The sequence below is a fragment of the Aphis gossypii genome, chromosome 3, assembly GCF_020184175.1.
Source record: "Aphis gossypii isolate Hap1 chromosome 3, ASM2018417v2, whole genome shotgun sequence".
NCBI lineage: Eukaryota > Metazoa > Arthropoda > Insecta > Hemiptera > Aphididae > Aphis > Aphis gossypii.
Window position 1 is genome coordinate 4,043,248 of NC_065532.1, and position 19,899 is coordinate 4,063,146.

Sequence of the window (19,899 nt, forward strand, 5' to 3'; positions counted from 1 at the left end):
TAGTTTTTGATTTTGTTGTGACCCAAAAACATAACAGTAAACACTTGACATTTTTATGGAATATTCATATTCCTAGACATAAAATAATTTCAAAATATTTTGGCTCTATTTATGCTATTCATAATGCTCATATACTCAAAACTCAGGGTACGATGTACAATAAAGTGATACCAACTAGTCTTGAATACTTTATTTTTTTAATTGTTGAGAAAAATTAAGAAAGGTATTATTTTTATGATATTTATCTGAAATATTTTGTTGTGAACACTATGAGATATAACTTAATAATAAACTTAATAAAGGTTTAAAATGTTAAAAATTAAGTACTTCTACAAATATTATGCATCAAAAGACAAAAATTGAGTATAAATGTACAATTGCATAATATGCCTAACTAATATAATAGAATAATACTCTTAAGAAGACATTTTTTTTTATTTTATAGTAGTTAAAAACTAATCCATAGAAATGAATAAAAATAAATTAATTCAAAACAATTAAATAAGAAATCAATAATAATTTAAATAAATATATTTGTTTGATATTACAAAATAAATAATGAAATATTTATAATATTTAACAAGCATTTATGAAAACAGTAATAAAATTTAACTGTATAACTAAGTCCCAGATGCACATCTAGTCAATAATTAGTTTAAAGAATAGCAATATTTTTTTTAGATTTTAAGCATAGGTAATTAAAAAGGTATTCAAACTAATTATATAATGAATAAAATAAATATTAAGTGCTCAAAAAGAAGCAAGTGATAATTAATAAAGATAATATTTATTGTATATATAATAATAAGAAACAAAATAGATAAAATCAATTTCTAAAATGTTTTAAGATTATAAGAAGGTATATTATTTAAAATAAAATATATAGTATATAATAATATAATATGACAAGCTATCTTCCTAGATAACAAAGTTTCAGTTCATAGAAATAATAGTTAAGAGGGACAATAAATGAAACGTCAAAAATTTTTTTTGATGTCTATTCAATTCACAAGAAAGAACCTCAGTGGCAACCAGTTTTTATTGGCGATAGTCAAGCAATGCTCATTTTTAACTTATTCTACCGTTCATATTCCTGCTGTGGAGAAAGCAGTCAAGATTCTTTTTTAATGTGATTTTAGTATATAAAGATACATAAAAAAAATTTCTAGACAGTGGAATTTTTTTCAAAATATATTTTTTCCCTATATTTGTGCATTAAAAAATTATCAATTTAAAAAAACATCTGGGTCTTAGAGTTACATTAACACAATTATTAACTTATTATAAAGCATAAGCTTATCACAAATTTAAACATAAAAATAATTCATTATTACATAGTATTCATATCAATATAAAAAAGGTTAATTTAATCAAGTATAATAAAAATATAATTTGTTATAACTTCATGTGTTTAAAAAATAAATTCAATTATTAAGTAGGTAAAATGTACATAAAAATTAAAAACGCAAGCATGAAAAAATATTTTATCTTATGTATAAATATAACATAAATTTAACTTTTTAATCAGTACAAAAGATCCATATACCATTTAATTATATGAAATTAATAATATTGCGCAATTTTAGTATAAATTTTGACAAAAGCAAAATACATAGCACCAATAATTTTAAAAAAGAGAAAATTTGATTTAAAGCTGCTTAAATTGAATTTAATTAATAAATTAATTCATTGAATTTTTAAATTTTCGATCTCTGGTGTTGTGGTTTGAGATGCTCTCCTTTTAGGCACAATGCCATTTATTTTCATATAGTCCATAAATTGTTTAGGTACTTCAGCCAATACATCTTTTGCTAAATGTAAATTAGCAACACTAGGGTCAAGATTATGATAATTGTTAAATGCAACAAACTGAACAATGTCCCTTGCTGCTTTAACTCCATTCATCTTTAGACCTCCCTTATCAGCATCCAATTCTTCCATTGCGTCAAATTCTGCATTACCAATACCCACAATAATAATAGAAATTGGTAATGAAGATGCTGCGATAATAGCCTGTAAAATAAAGGGATAGTAATACATAAATAATACATTTTTAATATTGTAATTATAAGTTATAAATTAAAATTAAAATGATATGGAAAAAGTGCAAAGGCTGAGTCTTTACAAATATTTTTACTATTTTTAAAACATAAGCTCTGTATAATTTAGTATACCTACATTAAATGTTATAACAATTTCAAAAATAAAAAATAAAAATTATTCTTAGTCACTAAATTTAAGATTTTATAAAAATATTTATTATGTTTACATTGTTAACATTTTTATCAAAAATTATTTTACTTTTATAATATCACGCTTGAAAATATCAATGTAAATATTAAAGACAAATAAATTACATATAATTAAAATATAAATTAAATTGACCCAACAAATAACAATACCTGAATGGTTTCTGGCATGTCAGTAATAACTCCATCAGTCAATATAAGTAAAATAAAATAACCACTTCCACCTCGATCATTTTGAGCTATTTTAGCTACATGATTGATAACAGGTGCAAAATTTGTAGGTCCATATAATTGCACTTGATTAATACAATGACGATATGCATCTAACACACCTAAACATAATATAGTTTAAAATTATAGATATTATAATAAATTTATTAAAATTGTTAATAATTAATTTGGTTTTAGGATATTTACCTCTTACACCAAAACAATGTGGATTTTGAGGATTCATATTAACAAAAAATTCATGTGACACTTGTCCATTAGGTGGAATTTTAGCTCCAAAACCCAAAACAGGAAATTGTTTGTCAGAATCATAGTCTTCAATTATAGATACAACACTCCATATTGCTTGTTCATAACTATTCATGCTTGCATTGTTGATGAAATGTAAAGATGATGGATTTGATGGATTACCATTTGAAGCTATAAAAAAAAAAAAAAATATTTTCTATACAAATTACATTATACAGATAATAGTACAGTATAAAAAAATATATATATATATTATCTCCAGCCGTGTAATAATACGGTAAATCCAGTAATCCAGCTATATTTTATTTTTACTTTTATTATTTTTGGTTAAACGACTCTAAAAAAAAGTCTTAAAATATCATTTTAAACAAAAAAAAATATATTTAATTTTTTTTTTTTTGATTTTACTCATTAAAAGATTAATTTAATAGAGTAACAAATTAGATAATATTTACATGTCATTTATACGTTTTAATTAAATAAATTAAGATTTTTCAAAAACTGAAACTATGTATTTATGTGAACCTTAATTCTGGCATTTTTGTTAATCTGACAATTCTCTAGTCTGATATCAGCTGGATTACCAAAAATGATGAATAAGCTCCAATATTAAATTTTATTAGAATATTTTTTATAAAAAAATTTAATTTATTTTACCAGTAAAATCAATAGCCACTGTACAAAATATCTCTGTTCCTCCTTGGACATAATCTAAGAATGTATAAGTTGATTGTATTTTTATGTATTCTACACGTATTTCGCCTGAATCTTTGTAATCTTTTTTTTTTTCCTGAAAATTATTGTCAATATATTATACTATAAAAAATTAAATAAGATAATAATAAAAATAAAGGCACACGTGTCATATGTTATCTAAAAACAAATGTTTGGTGTTGTATCTGATTTACAAATAATTACATTAACTTCCATAGTCCATACTGATGGTATTAACGATTATATAAGTAAATAGGTGTAAGATTATACAGTTCTAATTGACATTTAGAAATGTGTGCCAAAATAAATATAAAATTACAACTTACTTTTTTTTTTCCATTAATGCATTTAAAAGTAGCATTAGGATTCGAGAGACCTTTTAGAGTGGTATGAAATTCACCAATTAGGCTATGATCACCACTTGAATTCCAATCAAAGCAAGTAATTTTTAAGTCCCGTTCATAATCTCCATTACAAAATGATCTAACAGGAATATTAAATTTTTTCCATCGTGGATTTAATGTATCTTTAATGACCTTTTCAAGAAAATTTTATAAAATATTTTATAAAACTATATAATTATTTATTACCAATATATTAAAACATTTTACTTACATCAGTTTTATAAACTAAAGTGTAATTACCAGTATCAGTAAGTTTATAGATTTCCAAAAATGGATCAGATTTACCAAAAAAATCTTTTTTATCCAATTTAAATCCACTCATTTCTAAAATTACTTCATCTCTATCCATACCCAATTCTTCTGCAGTTATAACTAAATAACTACTTTTTAGATTACCATCACGATCTGTTAGTTGTAACTTATTCTAAATATAATAAAAACAATTATTTATCATGAACAGATTATTTACTTATAGTTTAGTATAGATTATCTTACACGTTTATTAGCAACAAGTTGTCCTAGAGTTATTGTTACAGTTCCAAGAAAATCGTGTGCTGTCAAATCTTTATCTTTTGAATCAGTATCGTATATTTCAAACAACAGTGGCTGTTTTTCTTCAAATCTATAGCTTATTAATACTTTAGAAACAAAATCGGGATCCTGATTATTTTTAACAGTTTCAGTTCGGTGAAACTCTATCCATTTATTTTGACCAAATGGTTGTACATATGTTACACACATTGGATCAGATTTTGATAAAACATCTGTACCAGACAGTCCCCTAAAAATAATACAGGTGAAATATATTTTTTAATAATAGGTATAATGTAATTTAAAAATTGTGTTTTTTGTCATACTTTGATTTTAGTTAACATTTTTTTTTCTACACTTATTATTTAATTTTAATATAATTAGGTAAATTATTTAAATAATATATACTTAAGATGAAATTCTTAGCCTATTATATTTTATTGAAAAATAATATTTTTAATATTATCTTTATAAAATATCTACATTCTACATATATATTTTTTAAACTAGCTTATTATAATTTGAATGCAAACATGTAGGTACCTATATATTTTTTTTTAACTATAATTATACAGATATACAAATTATTAATTTAATTTACTTCTCGGCTATAAAAACACTTTAATTATGAAAAATGCTACTATATCGGCATATAATGTAATTAGAATATATAAAATATTACATTTATAATTTGTGTTTACACTGTTTACAGTACGTATATCATAGCAAATCCAATAAATTGTATTACAATTCAACTGGAATTTAACACTCTTAAACAATGCATTTCAAATGCATAATTTCTTTCATGAAATATACTTCAATAGCTTTAACTTCTAATTTGCATTTTTTAGCATTATCAGGTAAATTAGGATATTACTAGAATAATAATAAGTAACATTGTAATATTGTTTTAGTAGTGTTTAGAAACTTGTAATTCTTGTCTATGTTCCTATTTTAATTATGTAATACTTTAATAAAAGACCTAGCTTGTACCTAAAATAAAATTAGGCCCTAATTCTTATGTAGTTGCAGGTCTATAAGAAAAAAATATTAATTATTTTCAAAGGTATTTTTTAGAGTTTTTTTTAGTTATTTCTTGAAAGTTTTAAAAGAATTTAAATCTGGGTCACAATCAATAAAATCTATTTAACAATATTATTGTTATTAGGTATATGTTTGAAAATTAAATTAAATATATTGTGTAGAATGTAGGTACTATATTCTTTGACTTTTAGCACAAGTACTCAATAAAAAACACAGTTGAGTTTAACTGGTTTAACGTTATATTGTGATTTGGAATGTATTATTATTTTGCAATTACTATATTTACCTGCATGCCAAAGATAATTCAATATCAGCAGACGGAGAAACTGCTGAACCAGGAGTAAAAGCCATAATATAGTTTCGATTCAGAATTCTAAATTAATTAAAACGATTTGTAACTTTGTAAGTTAAAGGTAACTATTTAAACAATTATTTATTATGCGCGTAAACAAAATCAAATATAAAAATATTACGAAGATTGAACTTTATAACTGTTATCTATCAAAATTTAAACGTCACCACGTCAGTCAATATTATAATTGGCGTACTAACAAGTAACAAACAACAATCTATTAATGAGTAAATTAATTTGGTATTTACTATTTAGTAGAAATTAAATTCAGTTATTTGAGAATATTCATAGTTTAGCCTACAAAACAGAGATTTACGACTAGGTGTCAAGTCGTCCCACTCGTCCAGTGAATGAGTGAACCACTAAAACGAGTAACAAGTCCAAAACCAAGTAGTCCAATAATTTTATTTATACACGACATCTACAACAGTTGTGAGTTGTCGACGTCGTTATCACAGAACATGAATATAACATATAAGTATATAATATTTATTCTGTGATAAAAGTATTAGTCAAGGTGGATTGACACAAATTCACCTTAGCAATGGATTAATAGATTATTTGTAAGTCTTCTTAAACCATTACAAGGTTTATAGATAAACCTTAAGACCGCACTCAAGGTGGATAATATATCCACCCACATTACTCTATAGTTTATGATATATCCACCTTCAGTCTTCACCACTTCATACTGTACTATTCTCCATGGACCACGCACAGGCCACATACTTCTCATCGCGGTTATAGATTCTTCTCATAAAGTATCACGGACTACGATGTCTCTTAGTCCGTGTAAAGTAGTACTTTAACTTTACTACTCTATCACTAATAAGTCTAATACTTTATATTTCTAAAAGTATCACGAACTTGATAAATATTAAATATTTTATCACTGAGTGACTGATATAATAAACTGATTTACCTGAGATAACGATAATAAATACAAGATGAAACATAATTTTTCCACTGTATAAGTAAAATAATTTTTAAATTTTCTTTGTACAGACATATTTTAAGTATGTTTTGACTATTTTAAGAATATAATTTAGTCATTTAGAAATGTTATTAGTTATTAATTCAAAATTCAAAAATATAATGTTAATCTTTCACTTTGTATTCATTTTATTACCTACCTAAAACATTAGATAAATTTAACTTTTACATTTTTATACTATAATACAAGTATTTTTTGGTACAATTATTAAATAGTTTTATTATATTTATTTATTTTAATTGTCTTTATATGTGTCTCTTGTCTTAAGCCAAGACCAGACATGTCATGCCTTAATTATTTATTACAGTTCACCATTAATATATCAATCAGCGTACAATTGGTAATAAAATAACAAAAATTAAACATATTTTAAAAATCACGATTAAAATTAATAAAATAAGCAATATTATTTAATTAAGTTTTTTAATACTTATATTTTGTTTTAAAAAATTAACATACATTTAAATATATGTAGAGGAAAATAAGTTTTTATAACTGCAAATTAACTATGCAGTAAGTAGACAATGTAGACCCTTATAATCTTTTTTAAGTCATACTTTTTATGTTATTACTTTTGTAAATATGACAAATATGACAAGACACTCTGTAATACTTTCTTAAGATATATACAAATGGACATAAGAAATTAAATATAATTTTAATAATTTACTCGTAGTTAGAAATAGTAAAAATTAAGACATATATTAAGTTACTGTGAATTTACATTCATATATATTTTTTTTTTTTATAGATAATTTTGAATAACTAATTTAAATCAATTTTACACATCTTTCAAGTAGACATTTAAATAATTTAAAATTGAGTATAAACCAATTTTAAAAATTAATTAATATTATATTAGTTGTATGTCATATAACGTGGAGTAGAAGAGAACTTGGCATATGATTTGATGACCTTATTTACAGCTTCTAGGAAATCTTTTTCAGTAGCAACTTTTCGGCGAGCTCTTATTGCAAACATACCAGCTTCAGTACACACGGATCTTATCTCAGCTCCTAAAATTGTATTTAAAAAAATTAAATTGATTTACATTTAATTATGTAAATACTATCAAATAATTCTATAAAATCCAAAATTAACATTACCCATATCAATATGTTTTTTTATTAACTGACGGTCGTACATAGAACTTTAGTCAGTCTTTTGTTATTTTAATGTCAATAAACTTAAAATTTTATAACAATATGCAATAGTTCTAGTTTTTTAATTTATTTAATCAAACAATACGTTTGTTTTATAGTTAACAATAGTAGTATACAGTTTAAACTTGATTATCGGATACATACATATAGTAAGACTAATCAAGTTACTTAAGGAAAAGCATGTACGACTATCTAATTAATATAACAGAGCAGATTTTTAGATTTTTAAAAGTTTTAAATATAATACTAATAATATGCTTTAAAAATATTCTCCTAATATTCTATTAATATGTTTTTATATTTTTTTTGGATAAAATCTCTTTTATTTAATTTATACAAGTATATTAAATTATATTGCTATACTTTTAATACTATATAGTTAAATTATTTTTAGTCTGAACACAAAATAATAATATAAAAAATGGTTCAACAGTATAGTATACCACAAATCAAAGAGTATAAGACTACCGATTTAAATACAAATCACAGTTAAATAACAATAAATGTTTATGTTTTAAACAAGTTTTTAAAAATTTTAAATTTTTTTGTATTATAAATTGATAAAATAAATTAACTGTTATAGTTTTTAATAGATAATAATAATATATATTCTAAAATAAGAAAATGGGTTAAAAATTCTCTAAACTCCAAAATATACTGAAATTTGCAAAATAAAATATTTAAAACAAATTTTGTAATCAAATTAACAGATAGTTCAAAAACGTTCATCCATTAAATGAATGTAAAAACCTAAAAAATTTGCTTTTTACTATTAATTTTTATTTCAAGCAAAAAAACTAATGATTTGGATAATTGAAATAATGCATAACCATATAAATATACATATTATATAAATGTAAACGTTACCAGTGCTATTGGGACAAAGTCTAGCCAACAATTCAAAACGAATATCTCGTTCAACACTCATAGCTCTAGCATGTATATTGAAAATATGAGTTCGACCTTCTAAATCAGGCAAACCAAATTCAACTTTTCTATCAAGACGTCCAGGACGCATCAATGCTGGATCTAATGTATCTGGTCTATTAGTTGCCATTAAAACTTTAATGTTTCCTCTGGGATCAAATCCATCCAACTGATTAATAAGCTCCAACATGGTTCTTTGTACTTCATTATCACCACCAGCACCGTCATCAAAACGTGCACCACCAATTGCATCAATTTCATCAAAGAATATCAAACAAGCTTTTTTACTGCGTGCCATTTCAAATAACTCACGAACCATTCGTGCTCCCTAAAATTGCACAAATATAATAATAAATATAACGGACTATTTTATAATCAATTTTAATTTCACCTCTCCAACATATTTTTGAACAAGCTCAGAACCAATTACTCGGATGAAACAAGCATCTGTACGATTAGCAACTGCTCTAGCACATAAAGTTTTACCAGTTCCTGGTGGGCCAAACAATAACACACCTTTTGGCGGTTCAATTCCCAAGTTCACGAATTTTTCAGGCTAAACATTTACATAATTTCAATTCATTTAATTGATAAAAATAATAATAGAGAGAAAAATATTAAAAATACCAACATGTAATAATGGAGTTTCAACAACTTCTCGTAATTTATCAATCTGTTCTTTACATCCACCAACATCTGAATACGTAACATCTGGCTTTTCTTCAACTTGCATCATAGTAACAGTAGGATCAATTTTAGGTGGAAGTGGAATATGAATTTGATACTTATTGCGGTCAACTCTGTATTAAAAGTAAACAAAACAAATTGTATACACAATTTTGAATTTTATAGAAATAAATATATAATTTACCCAACACGCATTCCTTCTTCAATATCAGTTGGTGCAACAGAATCTGCGAGATCCACAACAAACTTGGCAAATTGTTTGACATTAATTATATATTTAGGATCGTCTGAATCAGCGTTAATAATTTTTGTACATCTAGCCACCTAATAAAATTAATAGCTTATGCTTAAATTTTCCATAAATGATAATGAGGGAACTATATATTATTTACCTGTAATGGTTGTTCATTTTGAAGAGTCTGTTTGTCAGCAGTTAAATCCCAAAATGCAGGAGGAGCTAATCCTGTGTCTGATTCTTTAATTCCAGTTAATTCATTAATACGTTTAATTATACCTTGGATATCATCTTCTACTCCTTTTACATTAATTGTCCATTGACCTTGGCCCTAAAAATATAATAATTAAGTTTATTTAGAATATTTTAATAAAACATTTTTAACTACTTACATATGTTTTAAGTAATGCTATGTCCTCTTCATCCAAAGCTAAAAATTATATTAAAAATATTTAGTTTATTTTAAACCAGGTATAGAAACTAATTAAATATTTTTATAAATAAATTGGATTAAAATTATATTACACTGAAAATAAATAATTGTAATACAAATATACATGGAATATGTTGTAAAATATGCATCAATAATAATAAAAATATTTTGAAAAAATAATTTAATAACGTCTATTTTTTATTTAATCTAGCTGTAACATCAAATTCAAATTTTTTTCACCTACATCATATAATTTTTTTTCATTTTCTACCCTGTCTAACTATCTCGTTTTTCGATCACTCAATTTTCTTCTTAATTTATATGCATACTCTACTCTCATCGCCTATCGCTAAAGCAATAAAAAAAAAAAAAAATAATAAATAACATAATTTTTAAAAATATCTCTAGTTGCTGAACAGCATCTGATAATAGTTATTTCATAATTTCCTCTAATAAAAGTTTAATTATCCATTAGGTAGGTACTTCATTTGAAACAAATGATTTTTGAATTTTAATACTTCGGTAAAATAATCAAATTATTATAAAATATATAAAATATAGGTGAAATTTTACAAAAATAAGGATTGTTTCTTATATGTACAAAATAATATCAATATAAAAATCATTTTTCAATTACATTTAATTTCTTTTTCTTTTTCATCTTTTTCGGGTTCATCTTTCTTCACTTTTCTCATTTCGTCGCCCAAATAGTCAGGCATCTTGAATAATTTAATTTGCCAAAAAAAAAAACGAAGTTGATATAGAACAATTAACACTTATTGATTAATTATTAAACTAAATATTTTATAATTGAAAGTTACAACTTGAAACCAAAATGTTAAAAATAATGATTTGTATAATTGTATAATGTATTATGTTCAGAATTCAGATAATGATAAAGCTGTTTTTCTTTAAAAACGAAACAAATAATAATTTTAGGTTAACAATGACTTCTCAACTTAGACTACACTAGCGCTCTCTTTAAAATCATTTAAGAACTACACTCAAAATTTGATTATGTTTTATTTATTTTCTAAGAGATAATGCAAATGCTTTGCTCGATGTTTGGCTAAACAATAATTTGTTTATGGCTATATAGGTAGTTTTACACCATTAGCACTCGTTTACATTTTTCTTCACCGACTCCACCCTTAGACTGATTACATTTACAACTAGTCAGACTATTGAGTTGTAGAAATTGTATTTTAATTCGGTCCTTTGTGTCTTTAATCTAGTGTTTTTCAATTCGTTACTTTTATTGTATTTTTGTTTTTTTTTTCATTATTTTGCAATCACATAATAACGGTACCTCACCTGTCCTGTCCAGCTTAGTGGGGCTTGTTTGGGTGAACACAAACACGGCCTGATAGGTACGTAAGTTAAAGCGTGCGTAAATATAATAACTACTTGCGTTTCTATGTTCATGAGTGATTCGATAATGTCATTCATTGTTTATTATACCCTTATACTATCATGTTTAATGTAATTTTGTAAATAAATTAAATCATCACGTATAATTTCTTATTTCCAGTATAATCATCATGTTTCTTTTCTCGTGACATTTCCCCTTTGCCCGCGGTCGCAATGCTTCGTTTTTTGAGTCGAAAACGGGGTCGGAACGATCCAAAAGCTCGAAACATCAAATCTGGGGCCGAACGTTTAAATCCTCCAAACAAGCATTGTATGCAATGCAGGGTTATGCTTTTAGATGGTACAGACCTATGCATTGAACTATCAGTAAGTATTCATTAAACAATATAATATTGTTACATTGTCAGTGTTTCTTTCTTTTAGTTTTAAAATAATAAATAGAAAAGTAGGTATATTAAAGTTTTAAAAACGTTAATTCCAATCAACATAAATTAGTTCATTAATTAATTGTTAAACGTTTGTGTACATAAAATAATACACCTAATTTTTTATTATTCTTATCTATATTACCTATTATAATTTTCAATTTATAGTTATATTATTTACATAACCTCATGAAATGCTTGCTTCGTTTCTTTCTAATAAAATATTTCATTTTAATTAAATAAAACAATCTAAATGTTAATATTTTATTTTTTTTAGACAATTTAATGATATTTTCAAAATATTAAACTTAAAACAAAGCTGTTGCTTTTTGATACCATAATCTATTCATGCTGTTCAATGGTAAGACAGTAATAACTCAAAAGTTAATAACAATAATTTATGTTATAAATTATACTATACACTGTTATAATAAATATATTATGTTTTGACAAAAATTAATTTAACCTACTGTATTATTACTTAATAATAAAGCTATATAAATATATAATCTAAAAATATAATATTTACTGACAGACACACAATTGTCTATACAAAATTGTTTTATTTTGTTGTTGTTCTATAATTTAATATTGAATTTAAATTTGATGCATCCATGATCCATCACTTACACAATAACAAGATAATATGTTTGACACCTACTATACAGTAAACGTACTTGAATTTTTCCCCAATTCGTATTATTTCCCGTTTTTTTTTTTCTGGTGTGTAACAATTTTATTGTTGGTTTGACAATACTCAGATAGAATTTTAGATTGTTGTATACTTAAAAGTTTTTACTGTGGTGCAACTTTCTGTTACCTTTTGTGTAGTAGAGATGACAGTGTCTCACTCCCTAGAGCCTAGACAATCGCCTACCTGTAAATACGATTTTAATCTGACATAAATGTTACTTTATTCTGTTCAGCTATTCCATCTCCTATTTACTCTTATACCTACAAATACTTCCAATTAATATATAATAACTAAATAATAAATACATTTAGAACTATAAATATTTATTTTTTCTAAATAATATAATATAATAATGAATAATAAACATCATAGAAAAGAGATAAACATCCTTTAAATTTCTGAGTTATTATTTTAAGTACAGATTTAATATTTTTTTTTTTACAGAAAAAGGCTGTTGGTAGTGATTTATATGAACAAGTATTTTATTCATTGGATTTGATTGAAAAAGATTACTTTGGTTTACAGTTTACTGATGCTAATCATGTTCAGGTAACTAAATACATGTTTCTATTTATTTTGATTTGCTTCTTTAGAAAAATTGTTTTGCATTTTATAGAAGATGATTGTATTTTATTAATAATATATATTGTATAAGTCTTAAAGCTATATAAAAATCCTAGTAAGTTGTTATAGCTAATTTTAAAGACAAATAGGCTCAATTTTTTGAAGTTGCATGTTAACAAAATCAAAATCACAAATATTTATTTATAAGGATTTAAAATTCAATACAAAATTTCCCTATAAGTAATTCATAGTGTAGTAACCACAAAATCTAAAATATATATTTAAAACTACCTACAGTTTTTTTTTACAGAGTTAGGAACAATATTTGATAATTATATAGATAATAATAATTTTAGTTATATTAGTGTAATTTTAAAATATTTGTGTATATAACCCTTCCAGTTCATCTTGGCCATTGGCAACTATACTATTACTATCTTATAATGTAAAGTAATATCAACTATGGTGGTAATTTGTGACGTTAGTTGATGGCCAAAATGAACTGGACGGATTGTATTTGAAACATTTAATGTTTTTTATATAATTGAAAGATAGAATACTGAAATTTTCAAATACAATTTATTTGCAAAATTGAATTGGACCTATCACATAATAAAATAAATAATTTAATAGAAACAATAATTTATCATAAAATATACTTAGTAGTATAAACTCACACACAGCCTCTTAGGAATCTTTTTTTTTTATGTAATACATTATTGAAATTCAAATTAAACAGTAAACACATTTGTCAAAGTAACTAAAATATAGATTCTGTTAACATTACCTTCATATTTTAGGATTAGTTGTATTGGATATTAGGGATAATATATATTATATTATATACTTATTTTTTTATTTTTAATTAACTTATGTTTATTAATAACTGATTATTTTGTTTAGCATTGGCTTGATCCTACAAAAGCAATAAAAAAACAAGTTAGAAGTAAGTTATACATTTCTATTACTTTTATTATTTAGAAATATTAAGTTTTGCTTTTATTTTAGTTGGACCACCATATACATTTCGACTACGTGTTAAATTCTATTCATCAGAACCAAATATGCTTCGAGAAGAGTTAACTCGATATCAGTTTTTTCTTCAACTTAAATTAGATATCCACGAAGGTCGTCTTGAATGTCCACAAAATACTTGCATTGAATTAGCAGCTTTAGCTTTACAATGTATGTATTTTTATAATTAAAAAAAAAATAATTAACTTTTATATGCATGTACTATTTATCTTTATAGCTGAACTTGGTGATTATGATGAAACATGTCATACTCCAGCTGTTATATCTGAGTTTAGATTTGTTCCTAATCAAACTGAAGATATGGAAATACAAATTGTAGAAGAATTCAAAAAATGTAAAGGTTTAACACCAGCTCAAGCAGAAACTAGTTATTTAAATAAGGTGAAATGGTTAGAAATGTATGGAGTTGATAATCATACTGTTTTAGTAAGTAAAGAAATTTTATTTTATTTTTTCATATGTATTACTTAAATTTTTAGTGATTATTAAGGTATTCCAATATTTAACTTTTTTTTTTTATTATATATTGTTTATAAAACTATATTGTGTATTTATTTAGGGTAAAGATGGATGTGAATATGCTCTTGGTTTAACACCAACAGGCATTTTAGTTTTTGAAGGTCTTCAAAAAATTGGACTCTTTTTCTGGTATGTTTATAATAAATATTTTGTAATAATAATTTATAACAATATAAATTGTAAAATCTCAATAAGTTGATTAGAATCATATTTTATATTTATATAGTTTAACTTTAATTTTAATTTTATTGATAATGATGTAGTTTTAAACTATTCTTTGCATTTTAACTTATGTTATGAGTAGAGTTTAGATTTAAAGGCAATATAATCAATTAAAAAATAACAAAGAGTATCTACATTACATTCAGTTACATTGGTACACGTAAATGTCTTGTTATTGCAACCGGTTGCTAAAAACAATCACCATCTTGACTGGTACATTCTTGGTGTAATGTTGCACAAATAAACAGAATGACCTCCAGCCATAAAACATATATATATGTCAAAAAGAATTAAAAATGTAAAAATACTTTAACATCACAAATTTTACAGTATAAAATTAATCCATTGATTGTAAAAATATTTTTACTGAATTCTTTAATATACTTTTTCAACTTAAAATTATTACTTTGTTTAACTTTCATCGTATTAAAAAACAGAATAAAATAAACGTGGAAAAATTATTTGACGACAATAATTGCGATCTACAAATGTGGATTGATGAATAATCTTGAACATACTTTAATCCATGATATAATATAATATTAAACATTAAATTAACTGGCCATACCAAATACTCGATAAGGTATTAAACGATATCGATATATATTGCTAAATCTTTTAAAATAATTTTAAACAAAGCATCGAAAATGCTCCATCTTCACCAGCTTTTATTGATTTGTTCTGATAATACGTATGCCTTGTATAAAATTATTAGATCAATTAAAAATTAAACACAAAAAAGGTAGTTATAAGTATAAAAAAGGCAAAATTATACATGCATTGTCTTGAATATTAAATTAAACACTTTTTTTATTTTATGATTATTAAAAAAAAACTTATGCCTTCAAACTCGAACCCTAATTATGAAATATTTTAAATATGTTATATAATAATTTATAACATTTATAATTTAAAATCAAGATAGTAGTTGCATTGAACAAACTCCCAATTAATTAGCATTCTTCAAAGCATTTTTCTCATTTCTTAATATAATAATTAGCAGAATGGACCATTATTTATTTGACTTAACTCATTAATAATCCTTTACTATAATCAAAATTTCATTTCATTCATCAAAATGTTTAGGTAAATATTAAGTTGTTTCATTGCTGTTAAATGCCATTTTAATAAAAGAAATTTATATTTATATGTATATTGTAGGTATATTATTTAATTACTAACTAATATAAAATATAAATTATTTTTAATGTTTATTAGGCCAAAGATTGGAAAATTGGATTTTAAGAAGAAAAAACTAACTTTGGTAGTCGTAGAAGATGATGATCAAGGACGTGAACAAGAGCATACATTTGTATTTCGATTACATAATGAAAAAGCCTGTAAACATTTATGGAAATGTGCTGTTGAACACCATGCATTCTTTAGGCTTCGTGCTCCTGTTAAAGGCCCATCTGCTAGACAAAATTTTTTCAGAATGGGTTCACGATTTAGATACAGGTAAATATATTAAAATATTCAGTTATAGTTAAAAATTAATGTTATTAATTATTTAATTAGTGGCAAAACTGAGTTTCAAACAACTCAATTAAATAGAGCAAGAAGAACTGTTCAATTTGAAAGAAGACCAAGTCAACGATATGCAAGAAGACAGTCACATGTTTTAAGAGAACGACAAAAGTAAAATAACTCTTTAGATTATAAAGATTAGATAGATCTTTTGTATAATAATTACGCAGATAACACTTGTCCTATGTAGTTTGGTATTTGTTACCACAGTTTTTATTATAATTTTAAAACTAAATCAAAAATATTATTCTGTTTAAGATTGCTTGTATAAAAATAATATCCTATCCATTCTTGATTATCTATAATTAAAACTTGGAATTTTATCTTTATTTATCATTTGTAACATTTATATTTTAAAATGCTTTCAGGGACAAAACAGAAAAACCAAAAGTAGAAAATGAAAATGAGAAGATGGAAAAAATTAATATTATGGATAAACCACCAACTCCAATCTTAGATTCCAAAGATATTCATCTTGAACCAACTTCTTCATTGACCTCAAACTCTTCTGGTAATTACATTTATTAAATCAGAATAATATTTTCTTATTTAAATAGATTGCTATTATACAATTATTTTTTACAGATGTTGCCGAAGATAGGTTAGACTCATTGTTAAAAAGTTTAAACAAAGACACTCCTTTGATAAACAGCAAAATAAATGAATCAAATTCGGTTGATATAATTAATAAAACTGATGGTACTGTATTTTATAAAGTATTTTTTGTATAAAATTAGTATTATTTATTTTATTTTATTAGATTTTGGCAAAGATCAAAAGTCTTCATCTCCATTACCAAATAATCGAAACATTTCATTTAATACTACTCCAAGACCAATTCCTAAAGAACATTTGAAATGCAACATTCTAAAAGGTAATGTATAAACTTTAGATATTATAATATCTATTAAAATATTTTAAAAACAGCTTTTTTGAAGAAATTTTAAACATCAAAAATATTGTTATGCTTTTTCTAGCTAAAGTTGAAGAAGAAATGAAGAAATCTCCTTTGTCCCTGTTTGATCCATTATCTAAAGTGACCAACTCGCAAGATAATAATTTACTAAATAATGGGTAACTATTTTATTTAATAAACTAATTTTCCAATTATAAATATTACAATGAATTTATTTTATTTTAGGGAGTGCAATATTAATTCTAAATCAAATTCTTTTGGCAAGGAACAAGCAACATTTGTATCTGTTGTAAGTATAAATTTGACTAAAATAGAATTTATTTTGTGGTGTTCCTTATTTTATACATAAGAACTAGTTTATTTAGTTTTTTTTGTTTTGCTATTGTTATTGTTTAGTGTTGTTTATTTGTTTGGTTTTTGTTTTTGGCTTATTTCTTGGTATTTATAAAAGGGTGGAGACAAACTGACATTGTCTCTTAACGGTGGCATTGCAGCACCTGAAGAAACTAAACAACCGCTGGATGAACAATCTATATCTGAAACATCTGTGTCTAAAGATGACCGTAAAAGATGTGCCACTCCCGTAACAGTGACCCATTTCTCTTTTGGTGAATGTGGGAAATTAGAACAAAGGGTGGTTTCTCCTGACAGAAGTCCTACAGAAAGTATGTCAAGCATTTTGTCCTTACCATTTAATGCTACATCTCCTACTAGCCCTCGTAACCCATTTTCGGCAAATCCGTTTATTGGTGGTGATTCACAAACAGCAATAACAAATCCATTCTTATCATCATCATCAAATCCATTTGCCGATAATGGTATAAAAAAAGATACTACTAATGATGTTGAAGTTGCTGTTGAATCAAATACTGGCATAAATGGTGTAACAAATTCTAATACTAAAGTAGCCCAAAAAAATCAGGTATGTAAACTTCTTATTAGTTACTAGTATGAAATTAGCTATAGAATATTTTGATTTAAAATATATGATATCTTATACTCTAAATTAACTAGTTTAAAACCATATTATAACTGATATTACATCTAAATGTTTTACTACAATAAAATAGTTTAGAAATATTCAAATTATTCATTATAGAAGAATATAATTAAATAATGAGTATTCGTTTTTTTTTATATACTTCAATTAAATTTTAATAAAGGTATAGAAAATACAATATAGCATTTAATATTTATTTAAAAGAAAACTACTTTCTCAACTTAAACATTTTGTAATAATAATTACCTACCTATGTATATATAATATATATTATTAACTAATAAAAAAAAATTATATGGATACTTAGAGCCAAAATTATATGAAGTACCTAACTTTCAATAGCTCCATGCTATTGGTACTATTTGCATTGGTTGTATTATAATAGTATTTATGTATATTAAACTACCTATTCTATCTATTAAATTTTAATACTTCATTTATTATATGATAGTAAATCAATAAATCAGTTAAAAGTACTTGTTCATGTTGTATTTGACTTTGTATTGATTGATTGCATAACTACTGCTAACTATTGCTTATTTATTGTAGTTTTGTTCAAAATACGAAGTAATTAATTAATTTAAAAACAAAATTAACAGTTGAAAAAATGTTTTAACTATTATTTTGCAATTAAAAGCTTACTAAATTATATATTACATTTTATATTATGAATAATTTTGTTGAATCTTAGTATTTGTTTTAAAACTTAAATAATTTCTATATATATTTGGGGTATTCGCATTTTTATGAATATTTACTCAAATTTTTAAAAATTATTTTTAAGAGGATATTATTATTTTACAGGAACCTACTAAAATGAAGCCTTTAAATCAAATTTCTCCGTGGCTAATTAGTAGTGGTGCTGAGACTTCATCAGGACCCAAAATAATAACCAGAAAGTCTGTAATTACAACACAACTCTAAAAATGGTATTTATATTAGAACCTTATACTGGCTACCGTTTAATCAGAAATGTTGGAAATGCTATAAAAAATTTAATAATATGTTATTACTTATACATATATATTCAAAATAAATTTGTGATAGAAATACAAAACACCTGAATAAAAGAATAGTTAGCAAATTTTAATATTAGGCATCACAGATTTTTTCCTTGAATGAAATATTTTAACATTCTTAATAAAATTGATCTCTTTATTCTTTTATGAATTAAAAGAAAATTATAATTGGAATTTAAATTTTTTTTAAATAATAATACTTCAAATTGAAATATTTTGTGTTATTTTTAGTCACTATTTTTGTATAATACTTAAAAGTATTTAATTTTACTACAAGCGATACAAAACATAAAAAAATATATTTAACTTTGATTAAATTAATATTTTATATTTAAAATAATTTATTTTATAATAAGTAATAACTTATACTAAGAACAAATATAGACCAATGAGCTTA

At 24.2% G+C, this 19,899-nt stretch overlaps 3 protein-coding genes across 3 annotated transcripts; 1 reads left to right on the forward strand and 2 right to left on the reverse strand.

Moving 5' to 3' along the window:
* Positions 1-502: 502 nt before the first annotated feature.
* On the reverse strand, positions 503-6,215 carry LOC114121181 (copine-8-like). Its single transcript, XM_027983406.2, has 8 exons — positions 5,706-6,215; positions 4,340-4,625; positions 4,056-4,268; positions 3,767-3,976; positions 3,384-3,516; positions 2,667-2,897; positions 2,403-2,581; positions 503-2,013 (listed from the first exon to the last, which is right to left on the reverse strand). Exons 1-8 carry the CDS (start codon positions 5,768-5,770, stop codon positions 1,687-1,689), a joined length of 1,644 nt encoding a protein of 547 aa, XP_027839207.1. The 5' UTR covers positions 5,771-6,215; the 3' UTR covers positions 503-1,686.
* A 1,226-nt stretch (positions 6,216-7,441) lies between these two features.
* On the reverse strand, positions 7,442-11,091 carry LOC114121171 (26S proteasome regulatory subunit 7). The gene is made up of 8 exons (XM_027983391.2): positions 10,848-11,091; positions 10,170-10,207; positions 9,935-10,108; positions 9,727-9,866; positions 9,487-9,655; positions 9,247-9,411; positions 8,796-9,183; positions 7,442-7,781 (listed from the first exon to the last, which is right to left on the reverse strand). The coding sequence occupies exons 1-8, from the start codon at positions 10,927-10,929 to the stop codon at positions 7,624-7,626; spliced, it is 1,314 nt and encodes a 437-aa protein (XP_027839192.1). The 5' UTR covers positions 10,930-11,091; the 3' UTR covers positions 7,442-7,623.
* Positions 11,092-11,241: 150 nt separating this feature from the next.
* LOC114121170 (band 4.1-like protein 5) lies at positions 11,242-19,899 on the forward strand. Its single transcript, XM_027983388.2, has 16 exons — positions 11,242-11,580; positions 11,742-11,947; positions 13,145-13,249; positions 14,168-14,210; positions 14,273-14,449; positions 14,517-14,725; positions 14,859-14,947; positions 16,259-16,498; positions 16,559-16,678; positions 16,936-17,078; positions 17,153-17,266; positions 17,328-17,441; positions 17,545-17,641; positions 17,709-17,772; positions 17,935-18,405; positions 19,288-19,899. Exons 2-16 carry the CDS (start codon positions 11,795-11,797, stop codon positions 19,405-19,407), a joined length of 2,259 nt encoding a protein of 752 aa, XP_027839189.1. The 5' UTR covers positions 11,242-11,580; positions 11,742-11,794; the 3' UTR covers positions 19,408-19,899.

Coding starts and splice junctions, on each gene's coding strand:
- LOC114121181 (XM_027983406.2), bottom strand. CDS start 5,770: ATGGCTTTTACTCCTGGTTCAGCAGTTTCTCCGTCTGCTGATATTGAA. Junction 4,626..5,705: donor GAATTATCTTTGGCATGCAG/GTAAATATAGTA, acceptor TATTATTTTTAG/GGGACTGTCTGGTACAGATG. Junction 4,269..4,339: donor AACTTGTTGCTAATAAACGT/GTAAGATAATCT, acceptor TATTATATTTAG/AATAAGTTACAACTAACAGA.
- LOC114121171 (XM_027983391.2), bottom strand. CDS start 10,929: ATGCCTGACTATTTGGGCGACGAAATGAGAAAAGTGAAGAAAGATGAA. Junction 9,656..9,726: donor GAAGAAGGAATGCGTGTTGG/GTAAATTATATA, acceptor CTTTTAATACAG/AGTTGACCGCAATAAGTATC. Junction 9,412..9,486: donor TTGAAACTCCATTATTACAT/GTTGGTATTTTT, acceptor GTAAATGTTTAG/CCTGAAAAATTCGTGAACTT.
- LOC114121170 (XM_027983388.2), top strand. CDS start 11,795: ATGCTTCGTTTTTTGAGTCGAAAACGGGGTCGGAACGATCCAAAAGCT. Junction 14,726..14,858: donor TTGATAATCATACTGTTTTA/GTAAGTAAAGAA, acceptor GTATTTATTTAG/GGTAAAGATGGATGTGAATA. Junction 18,406..19,287: donor AAGTAGCCCAAAAAAATCAG/GTATGTAAACTT, acceptor ATTATTTTACAG/GAACCTACTAAAATGAAGCC.